The sequence below is a fragment of the Stegostoma tigrinum genome, chromosome 10 (genome assembly GCF_030684315.1).
Source record: "Stegostoma tigrinum isolate sSteTig4 chromosome 10, sSteTig4.hap1, whole genome shotgun sequence".
Lineage (NCBI taxonomy): Eukaryota > Metazoa > Chordata > Chondrichthyes > Orectolobiformes > Stegostomatidae > Stegostoma > Stegostoma tigrinum.
This window is the reverse complement of record NC_081363.1, coordinates 89,031,506-89,053,754: the sequence shown is the minus strand read 5'-3', so window position 1 is coordinate 89,053,754 and position 22,249 is coordinate 89,031,506. Positions and strand designations below refer to the sequence as shown.

Below are 22,249 nucleotides of genomic sequence, written 5' to 3'. Positions count from 1 at the left end.
GAACTGAAGGTTGGGGTGGAAGGTGTTGGTGAAGTGGATTGACTGAATTGAACTAGGCTGGTCACAGTCAGCATTACTTTGCATAAGGAAATGAAGGGGAAACGTGGTGATAGGCTACCATACTCTGTGTACTTCTTTCACTGGTGATGGGAGAAAAGAAGATGTGCATGAAAAACACTTGCACACTACAGGCACCTTGGAGTTGGGGCAAGCATTTCTGGCATCAGGTATTTATTTGTGAAGCTTGGCTTGTTTGATCCTGCTGTCAAAGTATATGGGAAGAATGTGATAATAAAATGTGAGGCTGGATGAACACAGCAGGCCAAGCAGCATCTCAGGAGCACAAAAGCTGATGTTTTGGGCCGAGACCCTTCATCAGAGAGGGGGATGGGGAGAGGGAACTGGAATAAATAGGGAGAGAGGGGGAGGTGGACCAAAGATGAAGAGTAAAGAAGATAGGTGGAGGGAGTATTGGTAGGGAGGGGATAGGTCAGTCCAGGGAAGACGGACAGGTCAAGGAGGTGGGATGAGGTTAGTAGGTAGATGGGGGTGTGGCTTGGGGTGGGAGGAAGGGATGGGTGAGAGGAAGAACAAGTTAGGGAGGCAGAGACAGGTTGGAGTGGTTTTGGGATGCAGTGAGGGGGGGGGAAAGAGCTGGGCTGGTTGTGTGGTGCAGTAGGGGGAGGGGATGAACTGGGCTGGTTTAGGGATGCTGTAGAGGAAGGGGAGATTTTGAAACTGGTGAAGTCCACATTTGATACCATTAGGCTGCAGGGTTCCCAGGCGGAATATGAGTTGCTGTTCCTGAAACCTTTGGGTGGCATCATTGTGGCACTGCAGGAGGCCCATTCCCCTGCAACCGCAGGAAATGCTACACTTGCCCCCACACCTCCTCCCTCACCCCTATCCCAGGCCCCAAGATGACATTCCACATTAAGCAGAGGTTCACCTGCACATCTGCCAATGTGGTATACTGCATCCACTGTACCCGGTGTGGCTCCCTCTACATTGGGGAAACCAAGCGGAGGCTTGGAGACCGCTTTGCAGAACACCCCCGCTCAGTTCACAACAAACAACTGCATCTCCCAGTCGCAAACCATTTCCACTCCCCCTCCCATTGTCTAGATGACATGTCCATCATGGGCCTCCTGCAGTGCCACAATGATGCCACCCAAAGGTTGCAGGAACAGCAACTCATTCTGCCTGGGAACCCTGCAGCCTAATGGTATCAATGTGGACTTCACCAGTTTCAAAATCTCCCCTTCCCCTACTGCATCCCTAAACCAGCCCAGTTTGTCCCCTCCCCCCACTGCACCACACAACCAGCCCAGCTCTTTCCCCCCCCCCCACTGCATCCCCAAACCACTCCAACCTGTCTCTGCCTCCCTAACCGGTTCTTCCTCTCACCCATCCCTTCCTCCCACACCAAGCCGCACCCCCATCTACCTACTAACCTCATCCCACCTCCTTGACCTGTCCGTCTTCCTTGGACTGAACTATCGCCTCCCCACCTATACACTCTCCATCTTCGGTCCGCCTCCCCACTTCTCTCCCTATTTATTCCAGTTCCCTCTCCCCATCCCCCTCTCTGATGAAGGGTCTAGGCCCGAAACGTCAGCTTTTGTGCTCCTGAGATGCTGCTTGGCCTGCTGTGTTCATCCAGCCTCACATTTTCTTATCTTGGAATTCTCCAGCATCTGCAGTTCCCACTATATCTGGGAAGAATGTGATATTGGTTTTTGGGCCAAATTACGTGGGGACAGGTCAAGAGCAATGAGTAATCCTTTTGGCTGCTTGTAGACCTGCAGCACTTTTGCTTATAAGGGGTTTAACTTTTCCAGAGGCACCAGGCACTCAAACCTTGCAAGAGTTGATGGAGTTATTTTTGAGGAATGTTACAAACTCCAAAACTTCTCCAATTCTGAGACATTAGAGGTTTTGAGAATCAAGGGAATCCATATTTAGGACTTATTGGTTCTCTTCTTCTATGAGAAGCATTTGGTGCGCTTACTACTGATGATAGTGAAGCAGAATTCACTGAGATTGGCTGAACATTTTTTTCCATTAGAAAATGGCTGCTTCAGTGAGAAGTGCAAATTGTCGTGGGGGAGAAGACATAGTGGTGGTATGGTGTACTGATCCCTACATCACTGAGGCCAGACACTAACTTTCTGTCTCCTCCTGTCTCCTTGATCATGACTCCACCTCTGGTCACCCAGCCATCACCTCTCTCATCATCAACAACCTCATCACCCTAGGAGAGCACCCATCCACAGCCTCCAACCTCAATGAAACAGGCGGTGTGGGGGTGGGGAACTATCTCCTACCCAAAATCCATCAATCTGATTGCTTCAGTCAATCCATTGTCTCTGAATAAAAACCAAAAGAATTTGATGCTGTAAATCTGGAACAAAAAACAGCAGTTGCTGGAAAAGCTCAGCAGATCTGGCAGCATCTGTAAAGAAAAAGAAACTGAGTTAATGTTTCTGGTCCAGTGACTCCTCCTCAGAGCACTCCTTTGCTGCATCTGCTCCCAAGATGAGGCATTCCACACCAGGTCATCCCAGATATCATTTCTGAAGAAGGGTCATACCTGAAATGTCAGTTTCCTGCTCCTCTGATGCTGCTTGGCCTGCTGTGTTCATCCAGCTGTACACCTTGTTATACCAGAAATCTTCCTATTTTAGGAACTGTAATTTCCCCACTTCTATGATTAATGATGCCGTCAACTGCATCTCCTCCATTTCCTGCACTTCTGCTCTCAAAGACCCTCTTTTCCCAACAACGATAAGAATAGACTCCCCTTAGTCCTTGTATATCACCCCAACAATCAGATCCAATGTATCATCCTCTGATATTTCCACCTACAATCAGACCCCACCACTAAAAATACATTTCCCTCCTTACCCTTGTCTACTTTCAGCAGGGACCGTTCATTCTGTGACTCCTTTGTCAACTCTACATGCCCCACCAATTCCTCCAGCACACCAGACACCTTTCCCTGCAACCATGAAAAGTGCAACACCTGTCCCCAACACCTCCCCTCTCTCCTTCATCCGAAGCCACAGACGATCCTTCCAGATCTGGCAGAGGAGTCACCTGTACTTCATCCAACCTTATCAATTGCATTCATTGCTCCCAATGTGGTCTCCTGCACATTGGGGCGACCAAGTGCCGGCTTGGGGACTGGTTCATGAATCACCTGTGCTCTGCACGTAACAACCAAGCTGATGTTCCGGTTTCCATCCATCCCACTCCCCTGACGATATGTCCTTCCTTGGCATTCTCTCCGGTCAGTGAGGCCAAACATAAACTGGAGAAACAACACCTGATATTTTGCCTTGGAAGCTTATACCCAATGGCCTCAATATTTACTTCAGCTTCTAAATCCTTCCACTTCCAGCCCACATGTCGCCCCCTCCCCCTCTTGACCTGACCCAACCTGTCCATCTTGCTCCTCACCTATCCGCTTCACTCTTCCCACAAACCAATCAAAATAACCCCCCTACATTCATCCACCTATCACCATCTGTCCTTCCCTTCACCTGCCCCACCATCCTTTCGCTCTTCATTTTTGGGCTCCCCTTCCCCTTCTCAGTCTCAATGAAGAGTTTCAGCCTGAAATGTTGACTTTTCTGCTCCTCGGATGCTGTCTGACCTGCTGTGCTTTTCCAGCTTCACAGCTATTTACTCTGGCTTCTGACATCAGCTGTCCTGATAGTCTGTAAGTGCTCAGGAGTATTTCAAGAAGAGCTTAGAATTATCAAAGGGGCCAAAGCCCCGTTACATGTTGACTAGGGAACAATTCTGAGATTTTTGCAAGGCCTACCTGGTGCCATGTGCCTTGTGGGCAAAAGGAGAGGTGGTAGTTGGAGGATGGAAAGCAGAAGTAGTATCGAACCAGTGCAGTTTGAAGAATGGGATGCATCGGTTGTACTGATTGTGAAGCCTGACAGCTCAGTTTGCCTTTGCAGGGATTTTAAGCAAATAGTAAACTGTTTCACGCAGCTGGTTAAATACTCAATCCCTCACATAGAGGACTTGTATGCAAAGTTGACAGGGGTGTCTGCCTTTTGACATGAGCCATGCCTATATGCAAATGAGGAGTCCCGGAAGTATGTACCAATTAATACCTCTAAGGGTTTATATTAAGACTCCCATTTAAGGTATCATCAGCCTGTGCCCTCTTCCAGCAGACCATGGAGAATGTTTTATGAGGGCTACCCCAGGGTGTCATTTGTCTGGATGACATACTCGTAACAGGGACGATCATTAAAGAGCACTTGGAGAACTTGGACATAGTGCTTAAACGTTTCTCCAAATGCCTTAGAAGGGAAAAATGTGTGTTCCAGGAACACCAATTGTGGGTGGACAAAATCGGGTTAACAGCCCTTGGAAACCAAAGTGAGGGTGATTTTAAAGGAGCCCCAGCTCCCCATCTGTGCCAGAGTTTAGGTCTTCCCTTGGGTTAGTGAATTATTATGGAAAACTCAGGCATAATCTGGCCTCCATCTTATCATCCTCACACCTGCTATTGAAACAGAGTCAGCCTGGGCAATGGTCGCATTGCCAAGAAGTAGCCTTTAGGGAAGTGAAACATCAGCTGTCTTCATCTGAGGTGTTGGCCCACAATGATCCGAAGCAAGAGGAAGTACCGACATGCGACGCCTCCCTGTATGGTATTGGGGTAGTCTTGATTCACCAGTAGCCCAATGGAGAGGAATGCCCAACAGCATATGCTTTTTGTGCTTTGGCTGATGCCAAATGCAAACATGCCCAGATGGAGAAGGACAATTTGTGGTCATCTTCGGTGTGAGTAAGTTCCACAGTAAGTTTTTATGGACGGGAATTTATCGTAGCAACAGATCACAAACCTCTGCTTGGGCCACTGAAAGAAGACAAGGTGATGCCATCCTTCACTTCCATTACAATTCAGTGGTGGGTCCTTATTCTCAGCACGTACAAGTTAGAATACCGTCCAGGAAGCCTAGTGGTTAATGTGAATGCCTTAGGCCACCTCCCACTGGCAGATACTCCACTGATGGTGCCTTCTCCGGAAGAGTCTGTTTTGGTTTTAAACTTCCTGGACACCCTTTCAGTCACCGCTGACAATATCCAAATGTGGACATGAAGATCCTGACCTAGCTAAACTAAAACAGCTGGTAGTAATGGGAGAAACAGAAGGGCTATCACAAGCAGGATTGAAACCTTTCTGACCCTGGCAAAACCAGATCATCATAGAGAATGGCATATTGTTGTTCGGATCAAGGGTGATTGTTCCAAGTAAAGGTCACTAGCAGATATTGGCTGATTTAAAGATAAAGATGGTTTCAAGAAGCTACGTCTGGTGACCAGGTTTGGACTACAACATAGCTCCCTTGGTGGGGCAGTACCCAGAGTGTCAAACAGGGATAGAAACTGCCACTAACAGCATCCCCACCTGGGTGGGTAAACTTCAAACTCAGCTGCATATGAACTATGCCAGTCCTTTCACGGGCTGAATGTTCCTGGTCTTTGTAGATGCCTATTTAAAGTGGTTGGACGTGCACAAAGCTCATTTAGCAAACTCAGGCATGACAATTGAGAAGCTGCGAGCATCATCCACAATATATGGTCTTCAATACACAATATATGGAAGCGAGAAAGGAAATAGGCGGGGCCCTAACAGATATCTTTGCAGTGTCCTTAGTGTCCGGGTGAGGTCCCAGAGGACTGGAGATTTGCTAATGTCCCCTTGTTTAAAAAGGACAGCAAGGATAATCCAGGTAATTATCGACTGGTGAGCCTGACGTCAGTGGTAGGGAAGCCACTGGAGAAGATACTGAGGGATAGGATCTATTCCCATTTGGAAGAAAATGGGCTTATACAGTCAGAGTTATACAGCACAGAAACAGACCCTTCGGTCCAACCAGTCTGTGCTGAACATAATTCCAAACAAAATTAGTCCCACATTCCTGCTTCTAGCCCATATCTCTCCGAACCTTTCCTATTCATGTATCTATCCAAATGTCTTTTAAATGTTGTAATTACACCCATATCATGTAACAATTTTGGAAAAAAAAGTAGTGTAAATCTGACTTTTGTTCATAACTATATGCAGGAATCTGAATTAATGCACCTTTCAGATGGGGAGGAAACCAGTCTGTAAAGATTAGTGTCACCAGCAAAATAAAATTATTTCTGGTAACAGTCATGAAGTTGTACATAAAAAAAACCAGTGAACCCTCATCCATGAGCACGGCGAAAAGAATGACCATTTAAAAAAAATGTTCCCTGGATGTGAACATCCCTGGCTATGTCAACAATCTGTTATGGACTGGATAGAGTATACAGGATGACAAAGTTCCTGACTGTGAAATGAAGCAAGAAAGAGAAGGCACAAATTTAAATTGATGTGCAAAAGAAACAAATGTGATGTGGCAATAAACATTTGCACACAAGTGGTTCAGGCCTGGAACAAAAACAAAGTTGCTGGAAAAGCCCAGCATGCCCGGCAGCATCTGTGGAGGAGAAAACAGAGCCAACGCCCCGGGCCCGGCAGTGATAGGCAACATGGTTTTGTACAGGGAAGGTCATGTCTTACCAGCTTAATAGAATTCTTTTGAGGACGTGACAAAGTTGATTGAGGGAAAGGCTGTAGATGTCATATACATGGACTTCAGTAAGGCGTTTAATAAGGTTCCCCATGGCAGGCTGATGGACAAAGTGAAGTCACATGGGGTCCAGGGTGTGCTAGCTAGATGGATAAAAAAACTGGCTGGGCAACAGGAGACAGAGGGTAGTACGAGAAGGGAGTTTCTCAAATTGGAGACCTGTAACCAGTGGTGTTCCGCAGGGATTGGTGCTGGGACCACTGTTGTTTGTGATATATGTAAATGATCTGGAGGAAGGTGGAGGTGGTCTGATCAGCAAGTTTGCTGATGACGCTAAGATTGGTGGAGTAGCTGATAGTGAAGGGGACTGTCAGAAATTACAGCAGAATATAGATAGACTGGAGAGTTGGGCAGATAAATGGCAGATGGAGTTCAATCCAGGCAAATGCGAGGTGATGCATTTTGGAAGATCAAATTCAAGGGCGAACTATACAGTAAATGGAAAAGTCCTAGGGAAAATTGATGAACAGAGAGGTCTGGGTGTTCAGGTCCATTGTTCCCTGAAGGTGACAACGCAGGTCAAAAGGGTGGTCAAGAAGGCGTATGGCATGCTTTCCTTCATTGGGCGGGGTATTGAGTACAAGAGTTGGCAGCTCATGTCGCAGTTGTATAGGACTTTGGTTTGGCCACATTTGGAATACTGTGTACAGTTCTGGTTGCCACATTACCAAAAGGATGTGGATGCTTTGGAGAGAGTGCAGCGGAGGTTTACCAGGATGTTGCCTGGTATGGAGGGTGCTAGCTATGAAGAGAGGTTGAATAGATTAGGATTATTTTCATTAGAAAGACGGAGATTGAGGGGGGACCTGATTGAGGTCTACAAAATCATGAGAGGTATAGACAGGGTGGATAGCAAAAAGCTTTTTCCCCAGAGTGGGGGACTCAATTACTAGGGGTCATAAGTTCAAAGTGAGAGGAGGAAAGTTTAAGGGAGATATGCATGGAAAGTTCTTTACACAGAGGATGGTGGGTGCCTGGAACGCGTTGCCAGCGGAGGTGGTAGACGCAGACACGTTAGCGTCTTTTAAGATATATTTGGACAGGTACATGGATGGGCAGGGAGCAAATGGACACAGACCGTTAGAAAATAGATGACAGGTTAGACAGAGGATCTTGATCGGCGTAGGCTTGGAGGGCCGAAGGGCCTGTTCCTGTGCTGTAGGTTTCTTTGTTTCTTTGTTTTCTGGGAGTATTGGTCACAGACAATGGGATATCAATTATCAGCAGGGAATTCAAGTATTTCCAAAAGTCAAATGGCATTTGGCACACACGGACAGCTCCATACCACCCATCGTCCGATGCTCTAGTGCAAAGAGCAATCAAAATGTTGAAGGCAGACTTCAAGAAGAAGCCGAGCACATGACTTGATATCAAACCCAGTTCCTGTTCACATAGGACAACTCCACATGCAACAGAGATAGCTCCAGCAGAGTTTCTGATGGGAAGAAGACTCCTCACCAGGTTAAACTAGATATTTCCACACCTGGGGAGTAGGCTCAAATGGCAGCAGGAACACCAATGCTAGCGACCCTCCCCTCCCGCCCCCCACTTTAGCAAGAGAGACAGTTTAATTCAGGTGAAGAAGTTTGGTGCCGGAGCCATGGAAATGGCCCTGTATGGGCACAGGATGAGGTTGATGCGAGGGCAGCTCCCATGACTTAAAGTTCAGGTTGGTGATACAGTCCTGAACAAATGTGGATCACCTGAAAGCTGTTCCCCTCAAACAGGCCAGGAGCAAAACATACCCGTCCCCTCAACAGCCAGAAGGCCTTTCCGAAACCATAGGCTCTCCCCCTTATCCAGCATCGAGGAAATGTCAGAGTCCAAGACAGATGTAGCATAGATACCGTTACCAACGGAAGGAGGAGGAGGAAACTTTCCCAAGACAAGACGGAAGCAAGAGTCAGGTGGGGCATATTGGATTGTAGCCAGTCAGAGGAACTGGACCTGGGGCAAAAATGTCACAAGAAAAGCTCCAAATGACAGGCTATGCCTACATCTCCGGACTTGATGGTGGGGCAGAGATGCAGTGCTTGGAATCAGCTGGATCTTGTTGACCACAAACTCCGTGGTGGGGTTGTTAACCTGAGCCAAATCAGGAAAGCCTGGCTGATGTAATATTATCAGGAGATTAGACAGTCCTCCGTTCAGGAGATTGACTTTGAGTTGGTTGGTCACAGCCCACTGTGCACAAGTAAAAAAGCGTGGACTTGGTGATAGGATACCGGCCTCTGTGCAGTTATTTCATTCACCCCCAATATCCATGCCTGTAACTACCTCCCCCAGTCCTCCCCACCCCCAAATAAACATCCTTTTCTCTATATAACCTCCTATAAACACCTTCAGTCTCAACTCTGCTCCTTGGAAACACACTCAACCTCTAAATCACTCCCATTAATACCCTCACCCTCCATGAGGACTTGGATCATATACAGATCCCCACCCCAACTCTGTAAACAGCCTCTCCCACCTACATCCTTCTAAATGCTGTCACCCATGACCCTGTAAACACCACTCACTGTATATACACTCCAGTAAACACCCTCCCCCTCACACCCAATACTGGAACTTCCAGAGAGTCAAGGGCAGAGGTGAGTGTTGGACCACCACTAAGTTGAAGGTGCTGAGGAATGAGAAGGGTTGACACCGCCAAGACAAGATGGACTACACTCTAGAGTTCTGAAGAACATTTCTGAGGAGATTGTGGAGGCATTGGTGGTAATCTTTCAGGAATCAATGGAGTCAGAGGACTGGCCAACTTAATACTCTGTATTAAGAAGACAAGGAGACAGAAGATGGAAATCAGGCAGCTTCGCCTAAAGACTTTAGCGTCAATTATTAAGGATGTGATTTAAGGATACTTGGAGTGCATGGTAAAAAGAGTCAGCATGTCTTTGTCAAGGTGAGATTGTGCCTGACACACGTCAGAATTCTTTTGAGGAGGTAACAAGCAAATTAGACAAAGGAAAGCTATTGAACATGATCCATCTGAACTTCGAGAAGCCTTTCTGACAAGGTATCACACAGGAGGCTGCTAAATCAGATAACAGCTCATGATGTTAGGGGCAAGATACGATAGAGGATTGGCTGACTGTCAAAAGGCAGACAGTGGAGATAAATGGGTCGTTTTCAGGATGGTAGCTGCTTATTAATGTAACTCCGCAGGGATCAGCGTAAGGACCACATCCATCTTCATTATACATTAACAATCTGGATGAAGAAACTGAGACCAGAATGTTTGCAGAATGTACACAGATAGGTGGAAGGACAGGTAGTGTTGTTGGAGCAGAGAGGCTGCAGAAGGACTTGGACAGGCTGGGAGAGTGGGCAAATAAGTGGCAGATGATATACAACATGGGAAAATCAGGTTATGCACTTTGGTAGGAAGAATAGAGGCAGAGACTATTTTCCAAACGGGATAAGCGTATGGAAATCTGAAATGAAAAGGAACTCTGAGGATAACAAGGTGTAAAGCTGGATGAACATAGCAAGCCAAGCAGCATCAGAGGAGCAGGAAGGCTGATTTTTTTGGGCCTAGACTCCTCTTCAGAAAATCTTCAGGGACTCTGAAGACCTATTTTAGGATTTTGTTCAGGTTAACTTGCAGGTTCACTTGGCAGTTAGGAAGGCAATTGCAACATTTAGCTTTCATTTTGAGAGGTCAAGAATGCTAAGGCTATATTAGGCTCTAGTCACATATCATACGGAACATTGTGAGCAGTTTTGGCCCATGTATCTCAAGGAAGTTGTACTAGCATTGAAGAGGATCCTTATGAGGTTTTCAAGAATGATCCCAAGGATCAAGGGCTTATGTGAAGAGTGGTCAATGACTCTGGGGTCTGATGGAGTTTGAATGATGATTGAACCTCATAGTATTTTGAGAGGATACTTGCATTAGGAAGGAGCGACTAGGATCTGGGGGCACAGTAGTGACGGGATAACCCTTTAGAACTGAGATGAGGCAAATTTCTTCAGTCAGAAAGTGGTGAATCTCTGGAACTCATTGCAGAAGGCTGTGGAGGACAAATCTTTGAGTGTATTTAAGACAGCAATTAAACAGGTTCTTGATTAGTAAGAGGATCAAAGGTTATGGGGAGAAGGTTGGAGAATGGTTAAGATTCATGTTAGTCATGATCAAACGGGTGAGCAGAGTTGATGGGCTGAATAGCTTAATTCTGCTCCCAACTTTACCACCACCACCCCAGTAAGCATCCTCACCTTATATACCACCCCCCAACACTGTAAACATCCTAATCCTTGCAAACCCCTGTAAATACCTTCACCCTTTGTCACCTGTAATTACCCTCAGCCCTATACCCTTTTGCATGTCTCAGCCAAACATTCAATCTAAGGTAGGTATTAGGAACCTAGCAATACTGGTTAAGTAAGATACCGAAGTGCAGCCTGGCTTTGGAGATCAGACCTTGTTCGCAAATTGTCTATCATGGTGGCTTGTAACTGAAAGGCTTCCTTGGTAGCCTCTTCTGAATATAATTTGTCCCTTTCTAAACACTCATAAATATAGAAATAACAAGGTCCTTGTGTATAATGCAGTTGTCCTTCCAACTCTTCTGCAGAGCTCCAAAACTTTTACTACATACAGATGTCAATCAGCTGGGAAGACAGGTATACTAACATCAGAATTCCTTTAGTAGTCAATAGCACCATCACTGAGGTAATGATGATCCAAAATTAACATCGCTGGGCTGGCCATATGCTTAGGATGTCTGTCAAAATAACTATTCTTTGCTCAGATCAAGGAAGGCATTCAAATGAGAGGAGAACAAAGGAAGCATTTCAAAAATTTTCCGAAGGCTTCCCTCAAGAAATGCAACATAGATATCAATATATGGGAGATCCTTGTTCAGAAGAAACCAACTTGCACAAACCTCCTGCCTGAAGGGGCTCAAAAAAGGAAGCACAGAAAAAGAACTGGAGAAAGAAATACAAATGATCTCAAAACCAAGGACCATTTCCATCTCCTATAAATACCTGCCAAATGTGTGATCAGAGATGCAATTATGGGATCAGGCTCACGAGGACCCACACCATGCATGACCAATGACATGGAAATTCCTAAATAGATAATCATGCTCATTACTAAGTGATTGATTGACAATGACAAATACAGAAGTACAAATCAAGCTTAAAGCTATACATAGTTCTGTCCACTTTGGAACTCCATTTTGTTTTTAATTTTGAAGTTTATGTCATGAATTCTTCATCATCAGGCAATGCACAACCGATACGTTACGGACTTAATTCTTTTGAGGAAGTCAGTAGAGAAGTGTTTGAATTTGTACAACAGCAGTGGAACAGTGACCGAAGATGCTCAGTGATTGCAATAGTTCAGTCAGGGAAGCAAACGTCCTCTAGAACAAGGGAGAGTGAGATATAGATAGTGAGCTGCTGAAAATCTGAAATAAAAATGGAAATTGCTGGAGAAGCAGGTTTGGTATCACCTGAGGAGAGAAAGCAGCGTTAATGTTTTGAGCCCAGTGATTCTTCTTTGTACTGATAGTAACCAGGAAGAGGTGCTTCCTTATCAGTAGCAACTTTTTATTTCTCCATCCCCCTCCCAAGATAGCCCTGTATATTGAGTGAAATTCTTGGGAGGACAATGGAGATTATGTAGCACGCCATGATGATGTGGGGCACAGTTAGATGTTCTACTGTGCATTGCCTGGGCAGTACAGGCATCAATCTCATTTTTAAAGGTCCTAATCTCTGCTTGATATTGGCTTCCGTGTGCAATGTGCAATGTACGACATACGACATGTGCAATGTCATACCTCTCCTCAGCATCAGTCTGAGAATTCCTGTCCAATTTGAGAGGGTGGTCCTTATCTCCCAGCAGCTAACCCTGTTTGTGACAAGCGAAATTAACAGGTATCTGCACCTTTTAATGTTCCACAATGTAGGCATCCTGGATATTGTGAGCATTTGACTGGTGCTGGTTTGAACAGATAATATGCACATTAAGGGAATGGAAATGTTTTTCATTTGACAAACCCAGCTGGACATTGCTATCACAGCATCCAGGCAATGTGGGTGTAACTGTTTCCTTGCACCCCCACCCCACTCCTGTATTTGTGGGAAGTCTACTGTGTCAGCAAACCCAACTGCCATGGCGACCTGAATCCCTGCATCGAAGAGGTAGTGAGATATTTAATATGCTTCAGCAAACAATGTAAATCACCTCCCAGATATGTTTGAGTGGCTTTCTGTGAAATTCTGAAGAGGCCACAGTCATTTCAGGGTAATCCAAATGCAATTGGTACCTAGTCCTTGTGGTCCAGATGTAGGAGACAATGTCCCATCCTAGGACAAGCCAAACAGAGACACGCACGAGAATTCCTAGAAGCATGGCATTCCAACCGGAACTCCATGAACAAACACATTGATTTGGAGCCCATTTACCACCCTCTGAGAAAAAGAACAGGAAATGACATCAACCCAAGGAAACCTAAACACATAAATAGAAAGCGGGACATAATACCAGCGTTTCACCGGAGGCTCACTGATGATGTTACCTAGAATGGTGACAAAACGTCTGAAAACAAACCTTCCAGCTCAGTGATCAAACTTACATCCAGTACCAGTAGAGTTTTGACGGGATCTGTGGAAACTTACACTTCACTGGGGCAGCATACTGATAATCGATCCCCTCTGTTCCCTGCATCATCACAAAAGGTGAGAGGTTTTCTTAAATAACACCATTTTCTCCAAATTACAAATAAGACCCACGTTGACAAACTAGGTTTCAGTCTTTTAATGAGAATTACTATTTATTGTAACTAAAAATGCCCTTGCTACATGTAGATAACTATGAACTGCAACTACTTATTCATTCACAGGATATGGGTATCACTGGCTGGCCAGCATTTATAGCCCAGCCCTGAAATGCACAGATGTCAGTTAAGTCAACCACATTGCTCTGGATCTGAAGTCACATATACACCAGACAAGGTAAGGACAGTAATTTCATCCAAAGGACAACAGAGAATCATACGGGGTTTTTCCCAATAATCAGCAATGGTTTCTTGGTCATCATTAAAAATTGGGGATTAAGAATTCACTGAATTTCGATTCCACCATCTGCCTTGATAGATTCACTGCAAGTCCCAAGAACATTACTTGGATCTCTGAATTAATAATCTAGCAATAATACCACCAGGCCATTGCTTCCCCCTTCTCTAAGTGTGTTAATTAAAACTCTAACCCCATTTATAAACATTCCAATTCACATACAGATTAAGGAGAAAAAACATGGATACAATAGTCAGAGAGAGAAATTGGGAAAACAATTCAATCTCCCCTGTTTTTTCAGATGGTCCATTTGGCTTGTCAGGATATGCTCTTTGATTCAGTTTATTCAGAATTTTTATTTTTGCTTGCAGAAGGTATATGGTGGCTTGATGACAATTATAAAGTTACTGGTTAAGAACTACAGCTTACTGCTGAAGGAAAAATAAATTGTTGTCATTAGGCTTAAAGTGGTTGCTACCTACACAGTAAAGAAACAGCTTTTGCTCTTGTGACGATCCAATGGCTCCTCAAACATTCATACCCCAAAGCTGTTTAGCTATCTTGAAATGGATCACATAGTTGTTGGCATGGAGGAGGCCCTGTCATCAATAACTGGTCACTGGTCCATAGACCAAACAGCTGACAGCCCCTTGGCTCAAACCCATCTGTGACTAGGCTTCCACTACAAGTTGAACAAGCAGCTGTATCAGCATCACTTACATGGTGTCAGGTTACTTGCCTTTAAAAATTTGCAGCAATCTTTCAACAATCATTACTTAGTAAAACAATTTCTTATTTCAGCCCTTAGTCAAAAATACAGAAAAATAAAAAGATATGGTTTTTACAAGACAGTAATTTGATGCATACAGTCATCATTTTTTTTTGAGGTTCACCCAGCAAGCTGAACTATGATGCTATAGATATGTCCTTTGCTAAGTACTGTTCAGGAAATAGCCTCTTTCCCCAGTATATCCTGGAAAACTCCTACATTGCTTCAGAGGGCAGACCATTGTAACCAAACTTTCAGGTACATAGATATAGTCAGTATTATCTGGGGAACTTCAATCATGTCTGTGAACTTTTTCATCTACAATGATGACCACCAGTGGTGGTGGTGGGGTTACACTGGGATCATCTTGTCTGCCCTCATGGTGCTCCCTTCAAACTTTTAGTTGAACCTCAACCCCATTATGCCTCTTGTCTGGCAGGAGCTTTCAGCTAGGATACTAAAACTTTCAGTCCTTGAGTGCTCAACGGAGCCAGTGAGGCTTCTTATAAATTGAATGTATATCCATTCCTCCAAAGTTGTGTGCATGCTTTTTAATTATTAATTATTGTTACATGGGTGATATTCACTAGTCCCGTGTTTATTGCTCACCTATAGTTGATGTTGAAAAGGTGGTGATGAGCTGCCTTCATAAACTTCTGCAGTACTTGGGAGCCAGAATACCGATAGTGCTATTAAGAAGAAAGCCCCAGGATTTTGACTCAGCAACACTGATGGAACTGTTTCAGAGACAGTGGCAACTACAGATGCTGGAGAATCTGAAATAACAAGGTGTAGAGCTGGATGAACACAGCAGGCCAAACAGCATCAGAGGAGCAGGAAAGCTAACGTTTCGGGCCTAGACCCTACTTCAGAATTGGGGGAGGGGAAGGGGATTCTGAAATAAGTGGTGGGGGGGGGGGGGGGTGGATAGAAGATGGATAAGGGAGACAGTAGGCGGAGAGGAGACACAGGTCAGAGAGGTGGGATGGAGCCAGTAAAGATGAGTGCGGGTGGGGAGCTAAGGAGGGGATAGGTCAGTCCTATCAGACAGTCAAGGGGGCAGGATGAGGCTAGTCAGTAGGAAATCCGGTGGGGCTTGAGGTGGGAGGTGGGAGCAAAGACAGATTAGGGAGGTGGACATGAATTGGGCTGGTTTTGGGATGTGGTTGGGGGAGGGGAGATTTTGAAGCTTGTGAAGTCCACATTGGGAGCCCTGCATCCCAATGGTATCAAACGAAATGAGGTGCTGTTCCTGCCACCTTCGGATGGCATTGTTGTGGCACTGTAGGATGTCCAGGATGGACATGTCGTCTAAGGAATGGGAGGGGAATTTGAAATGGTTCGTGACTGGAAGGTGCAGTTGTTTGTTGTGAACCAATCGTAGGTGTTCTGCAAAGTGGTCCCCAAGCCTCTGCTTGGTTTCCCTGATTGAGAGGAGGCCACATCTGGAACAGTGGATACAGTATACCACATTAGCAGATGTGCAGGTGAACATCTGATTGATGTGGAAGGTCTTCTTGGGGCCTGGGATGTGTGTAAGGGGGGAGATGTAGGGGCAGTTGTAGCCTGCAATAGCCTCCAACCTCATCATTCCCCAATCCCGCACCACCCGTTTCTTTCTCGTTCCCAAAATCCACAAACCTGACTGCCCTGGTGGACCCATTGTCCCCATCTGCTCCTGCCCCAGCGATTGTATCTCGAATCTACTTTCTCCCCCTTGGTCCAGTAACTCCCTATGTCCGTGACACCACCAACACCCTCCATCTCCTCCAAAACCTGTGAGTCCCTGATCCCCAACTCCTCAACTTTACCATGGACACCCATTCCCTATACACTTGCATTCCCCATGAAGATGGCCTAAAGGCCCTCCGCTTCTTCCTGTACTGCTGGCCCGACCATTCCCCCTCCACTGACACCCTCCTCCGCTTAGCTAAACTTGTCCTCACCCTCAACAACTTCTCTTTCAATTCTTCCCACTTCCTGCAGACAAAGCAGGTGGCCATGGGTAACCACATGGGCTCAAGCTATGCCCGCCTCTTTGTAGGTTATGTGGAACAATCCCTCTTCCATAGCTACACTGGCCCTAAACCCACCTTCCGTTACATCAATGACTGTAATGGCGACGCATCATGCTCCCAAAAGGAGCTCAAACAGTTCATCCACTTCAACACCTTCCACCCCAATCTTAAGTTCACCTGGGCCATCTCTGATACCCCTCTCCCTTTCCTGGATCCCTCTCCGTTTCCTGGACCTCTATTTCCATCCTGGCAACCACCTGGAAACCGATATTTATTTCAAGCCCACCGACACCCACAGCTACTTAGAATACATTTCCTCCCACCCACCTTCCTGCAAAAATGCCATCCCCTACTCCCAATTCCTTCGCCTCTGCTGCGTCTGCTCCTGCTACACTTGCCCCTACACCTACCCCCTCAACCCCATCCCAGGCCCCCAGAAGATCTTCCACATCAAGCAGATGTTCACCTGCAGATCTGCGAATGTGGTATGCTGTATCTGCTGTTCCAGATGTGGCCTCCTCTACATGAAACTGTGATATGTTTTTAAGTTAGGATGGCAGGTGGCTAGAGGGGAACTTGCAAAGGGCCGAGTAACAGGTGCTCCTTCAGCTAAAAGATCGAAACTTTACCTCCACCCACCTCTAAGTTCCTCTAACTTTGGATTTCACCATTTTGAAAATCACAAGATATTGTGAAATTTAGTTTTGTCCCACAAACTGATACGTTCAATCCTTCCCTGTAACCCACAAAAGTTCCCCCCCACCCTGTTCTTTACTTTCCACAATACCTTGCAAACACTTTACACTCCACCCTGCCCTTCAGCCACTGACTGTCATCCCCTTCAAGACCTTGACTGTATTTGTAGAACTTGCACTGCAACTCAGTACAAAGATCATGTAAAACCATATTGCTGTAAGGATGAAACCGTAAGTACTTAACTCAAAAGTGCTGGAAGTAAGTGGTGATGTACATAGCAATTATATGTAACTGAGTATGTGAAATAACAGTTTTCTTGACCATGCAGTGGTTACTTTGGAAAGCTGATTTAATTCGCGTGAACTACATTTTCAATGAGATGCTAAGATGCAGAGATAAGCTTCTTAACATGCATTTGGGAAGGTTGACTCACCTTTCTAGATCAGACAATCTCATCACTAGAATTTATCTTGAACCAGAATCTGACTTTTTAGGCTCTCACCCACCCGTTATTCTTCACGTGTCCTCCAAGGCCAGAATATTTGCAGCAAACGTTCCAAAGGAAAGGGTGTTATCATGTTCCTGTGTACAAAAGAGAGTGAGAGAACAAAAACTGGACTGCCAAATCATGAAGGTGGGATCTGTAGCCAATTGAAGCATACATTTATTGACATGGTATACACATTACAAATGTTCAACACCTAACTCAAGCAGTTTTAGAGGCTTCTTGTAGTACAGTGGCAGTGTTCATTCCTTGAGCCAAGAGACCTGGGCTGAATTCCCACCTGCTCAAGAGGTGTGTCATAACTCTGAACAGGTTTAACACATGAAAAAGTCAGTTTCAAACTGTTAGAGATCATATAAGGCCCTGAACAATACTGAACACCTGAATATAATTAAATCCTTAATATGTAATTAACAGATTCTTATTTTTAGTACAAATTAGAATTTATATGTATAAATTTAAATCAAATTGACTCAAAGTTCTCCATTATCTTTACATTGAATGACACCCCACTGTAAGACCCTTATAAGATCTTAATGGAATTTCCTTTCCTTTCGATATCTTCGAAGGTAGCGAGATTAATCTGTAATCCTTTCTCATCCATGCTTCTCATCAGGTGTCCATTATCCCACAATCAGCATCACCTTCAATGGTTGATATTCAGTATATCCCTTGTACAAAAGTTAATTTTAAAATGATTTTTTTGACAGAAACTGAATCCAAAGCTTCCACAAAAGCCTGTGGCTTGGTGACCAGAATTTTTTAATAACCTTTTCTGTTTTCCTACCTTTTCAAGTGAAAATATATCTTCAATTTCGGCCAGTCAGAACTATTTGGAAACCAGGTGCATTAACATGTCAGGAAGAATGGTGCATGAAACATTTCTAAAAATAACCACTAGCTCCATTTTCTCCCCCTTGGCCCAGGAACTCCCCACCTACGTCCGTGACACCACCCATGCCCTCCACCTCCTCCAGAACTCCCAATTCCCTGGTCCCCAACACCTCATTTTCACCATGGACGTCCAGTTCCTATACACCTGCATTCCCCATGCAGATGGCTTCAAGGCCCTCCGCTTCCTCCTGTCCCACAGGCCGACCAGTCCCCCTCCACTGACACCCTCATCTGCCTAGCCGAACTCGTCCTCACCCTCAACAACTTTTCTTTGGATTCCTCCCACTTCCTACAGACAAATGGGGTGGCCATGGGTACCTGCATGGGCCCAAGCTATGCCTGCCTCTCTGTAGGTTACATGGAACAGTCCCTCCTCCGCACCTACACTGGCCCCAAACCCCACCTCTTCCTCAGTTACATTGACTGTATCGGCGCCGCCTCTTGCTGCCATGAGGAGCTCGAACAGTTCATCCACTTCACCAACACCTTCCACCCCAACCTCAAGTTCACCTGGGCCACGTCTAACACATCCCTCACCTTCCTGGACCCCTCTGTCTCCATCTCAGGCAACCAGCTAGAAACTGATGTCCATTTCAAGCCCACTGCCTCCCACAGCTACCTACAATACACCACCTCCCACCCACCCTCCTGCAAACATTCCATCCCCTATTCCCAATTCCTTCGCCTCCGCCGCATCTGCTCCCAGGATGAGGCGTTCCATTCCCGCACATCCCAAATGTCTGCTGTCTTCAAGGACCGCAACCTCCCCCCGCAGTGATCGAAAACACCCTCGACCGTGTCTCCCGCATTTCCCACAACACATCCCTCACACCCCTCCCCTGCAACAACCGCCCTAAGAGAATCCCCCTTGTCCTCACATACCACCCCACCAACTTCCGGATACAACGCATCATCCTCTGACACTTCCGCCGTCTACAATCCGACCCCACCAGTCAAGACATTTTTTCCAACCCCACCCTTGTCTGCCTTCCAGAGAGACCATTCTCTCCGTGATTCCCTTGTCTGCTCCACACTCCCCTCCAACCCCACCACACCTGGCACCTTCCCCTGCAACCACAGGAAGTGCTACACTTGCCCCCACATTTCCCCTTTCACCCCCATTCCAGGCCCCAAGATGACTTTCCATATTAAGCAGATGTTCACCTGCACGTCTGCCATTGTGGTATACTGCATCCACTGTACCCATGGCTTCCTCTACATTGGGGAAACCAAGCGGAGACTTGGGGACTGCTTTGCAGAACACCTCTACTCAGTTCGCAATAAATAACTCCCCCTCCCATTCCTTAGACGACATGGGCCATCTGAAGGTTGCAGGAACAGCAACTCATATTCCGCTTGGGAACCCTGCAGCCCAACGGTATCAATGTGGACTTCACAAGCTTCAAAATCTCCCCTTCCCCCACTGCTTCCCAAAACCAGCCCAGCTCGTCCCTGCCTCCCTAACCTGTTCTTCTTCTCACCTATCCCCTCATTCCACCTCAAGCCGCACCTCCATTTCACACCTACTAACCTCATCCCACCTCCTTGGCCTGTGCGTCCTCCCCAGACTGACCTATCCCCTCCCCACCTATACTCTCCTCTCCACCTGTCTTCTCCTCTATCCATCTTCGGTCTGCCTCCCCCTCTCTCCCTATTTATTTCAGAATCCTCTCCCCATCCCCCTCTCTGATGAAGTGTCTAGGCCCGAAACGTCAGCTTTTATGCTCCTGAGATGCTGCTTGGCCTGCTGTGTTCATCCAGCTTCACACTTTGTTATCTATTATGCTAGCTCCATTTTCTTCTCAATCACCTAAGAATAGAAAAATAAGAACTAATTTTTAAAAATTTAGTTTTTTGTTTTTGTTTATAATTAAAATAGTCTCTGCATTAAACTCCCACACATCAAAACTGTAATCTGCTCCAGAGAAAATATATAACCAGCTCAACTATACAGTTCTACTGTAATTTGACAAATGCCTGATCTTTTCATTAGATATGATCTCCATCTTTTCCTGACGAATATCAAAGGAAATCAGAGTGTAACTTGTAGTGGCACTGGCAAAGAACTCTCAAACATCCCCAGATTTGAGAGTAATGCTAGGGGCTTGGAGAAATGCACAGTGAAGCCAGCAGCATGGGTTCAATTCCCACACTCTGATTATCATGAAAGATTTCCTTTCTCAACCTCAACCTCTGCCTGAGGCATGGTGACCCTCAGGTTAAACTACTATCAGTCATTGCTCTCTAATGAAACAACAACCATTCTGGTCCAGTAGGACTCTGGCAACTGTACCTTTACCTGTTCATAAAAGGTTGTAAAGATTGGTCTCTATTTGTTGGGACAGTCAGTTTAACTTAGTGGTGGAATCTAGAAGTAATTATTCAGGATAGGAATAGTTACATGGGAAATTATGGGTTGATCCAGAAGTCAGTATGGGTTGGTTCAGGAAAAATTACAGCAAATTAACTTATTTTTGAAGACATAACAGAGGATTGAAAAGGGGAAGGCGATTCAAGTAGTGGTACAGTATGGAGGCATACTGCTGCCTCACAACACCAGAGACCCTTTGGTGACTGTCTGTGTGGAGTATGCACATTCTCCCTATGTCTGCGTGGCTTTCCTTCGAGTGCTCCGGTCTCCTCTCACAGCCCAAGGATGTGCCGGCTAGGTGGATTGGCAATGCTAAATTGCTCATAGTGTTCAGGAATTTGTACATTAGGTAGGTTATAGGGGGATGGGTTTGGATGGGTGCTCTGAGGGTTGGCATGGACCTGTTAGGCTGAAGGCCCTGTTTCCACACTGTAGGGATTCTATGATTCTAGTGTACTTCGACTTCTAAAAGGTGTTTGATACAATGTCACTCAATAGCCTTAAGAAAATTGATAGATTATAGACTAAAAGAGGCAGTCACAATATGTATTCAGAAATGGCCGAATGATAGAAAGTGGATTGATAGGATGGAAGGAAGTTTAAGTAGAGTTCCCCAAGCATTGGTATTGGGACTGTTGCATTTCCTGATCTAAATGACCTTGATCACAGTGTTCAGGGGACAGTTTAAAAGTTTGTAAATGACAAAAAATGGAAGATTTGTAAATTGTGAGGAGGACAAAATAGGACTTCAAAGTATATTGACAAGTTGAAAGATATGGGTGCAGAGGTGTCAAGTGAGGTTGAATGTGGGGAAGTGAGAGGTGATCCATTATGGTGCAAAGAACATGGAGAGAGTATAAAATAAAGAATAATATTCAAAAGGGTGTGCAGGAGCTGTGACAATGGATGCATGTGTGAAGGACTGAGGGATAGAGCTATTACAAGGCATACAGTATTCCAAGCTTCACAAATACAGACATAACCTCCCCACCCAGACCTCTGGTGTAGGATTGTGTGTAGTTATGAACGCCATACTATAGAAAGGATATGAACACACTGGAAACAGTGCAGAAGAGGTTTGAGCTAATGGTTTCAGGGATGATTCACTTCAGTTCGAGTCAGAGTCATAGACCACAGAAACAGGCCCTTTGGCACAACCCAGTGGAGGCAACGGCCTAGACTGTTAATCCACAGACTCAGGTAATGTTCTGGCGACCTGAGCTTGAATCCCACCACAACAGAATTTGAATTTAATAAATATCTGGAATTAATGATGACTGTGAATCCACTGCCAATAGAAAAACAATCTGGTTC

The 22,249-nt window shown here is 45.5% G+C and overlaps 1 protein-coding gene across 3 annotated transcripts in view; it reads right to left on the bottom strand.

The window, feature by feature from the left end:
* The window catches only part of LOC125455374 (RNA-binding protein 25), a 163,149-nt gene that overhangs the window by 95,183 nt on the left and 45,717 nt on the right, over positions 1-22,249 (bottom strand). The window contains exons 1-3 of one of the 3 annotated variants that reach the window (XM_059649381.1): positions 18,458-18,550; positions 17,599-17,747; positions 15,061-15,227 (exon numbers count right to left, since the gene is read on the bottom strand). In XM_059649381.1, coding sequence (XP_059505364.1) covers positions 15,061-15,101 — 41 coding nt within the window. In that variant the 5' untranslated portion in view covers positions 15,102-15,227; positions 17,599-17,747; positions 18,458-18,550. Of the gene's footprint in view, positions 1-15,060; positions 15,228-17,598; positions 17,812-18,457; positions 18,551-22,249 lie in introns of those variants that run through there. The other 2 variants (XM_059649380.1, XM_059649382.1) reach the window with 2 other exon arrangements.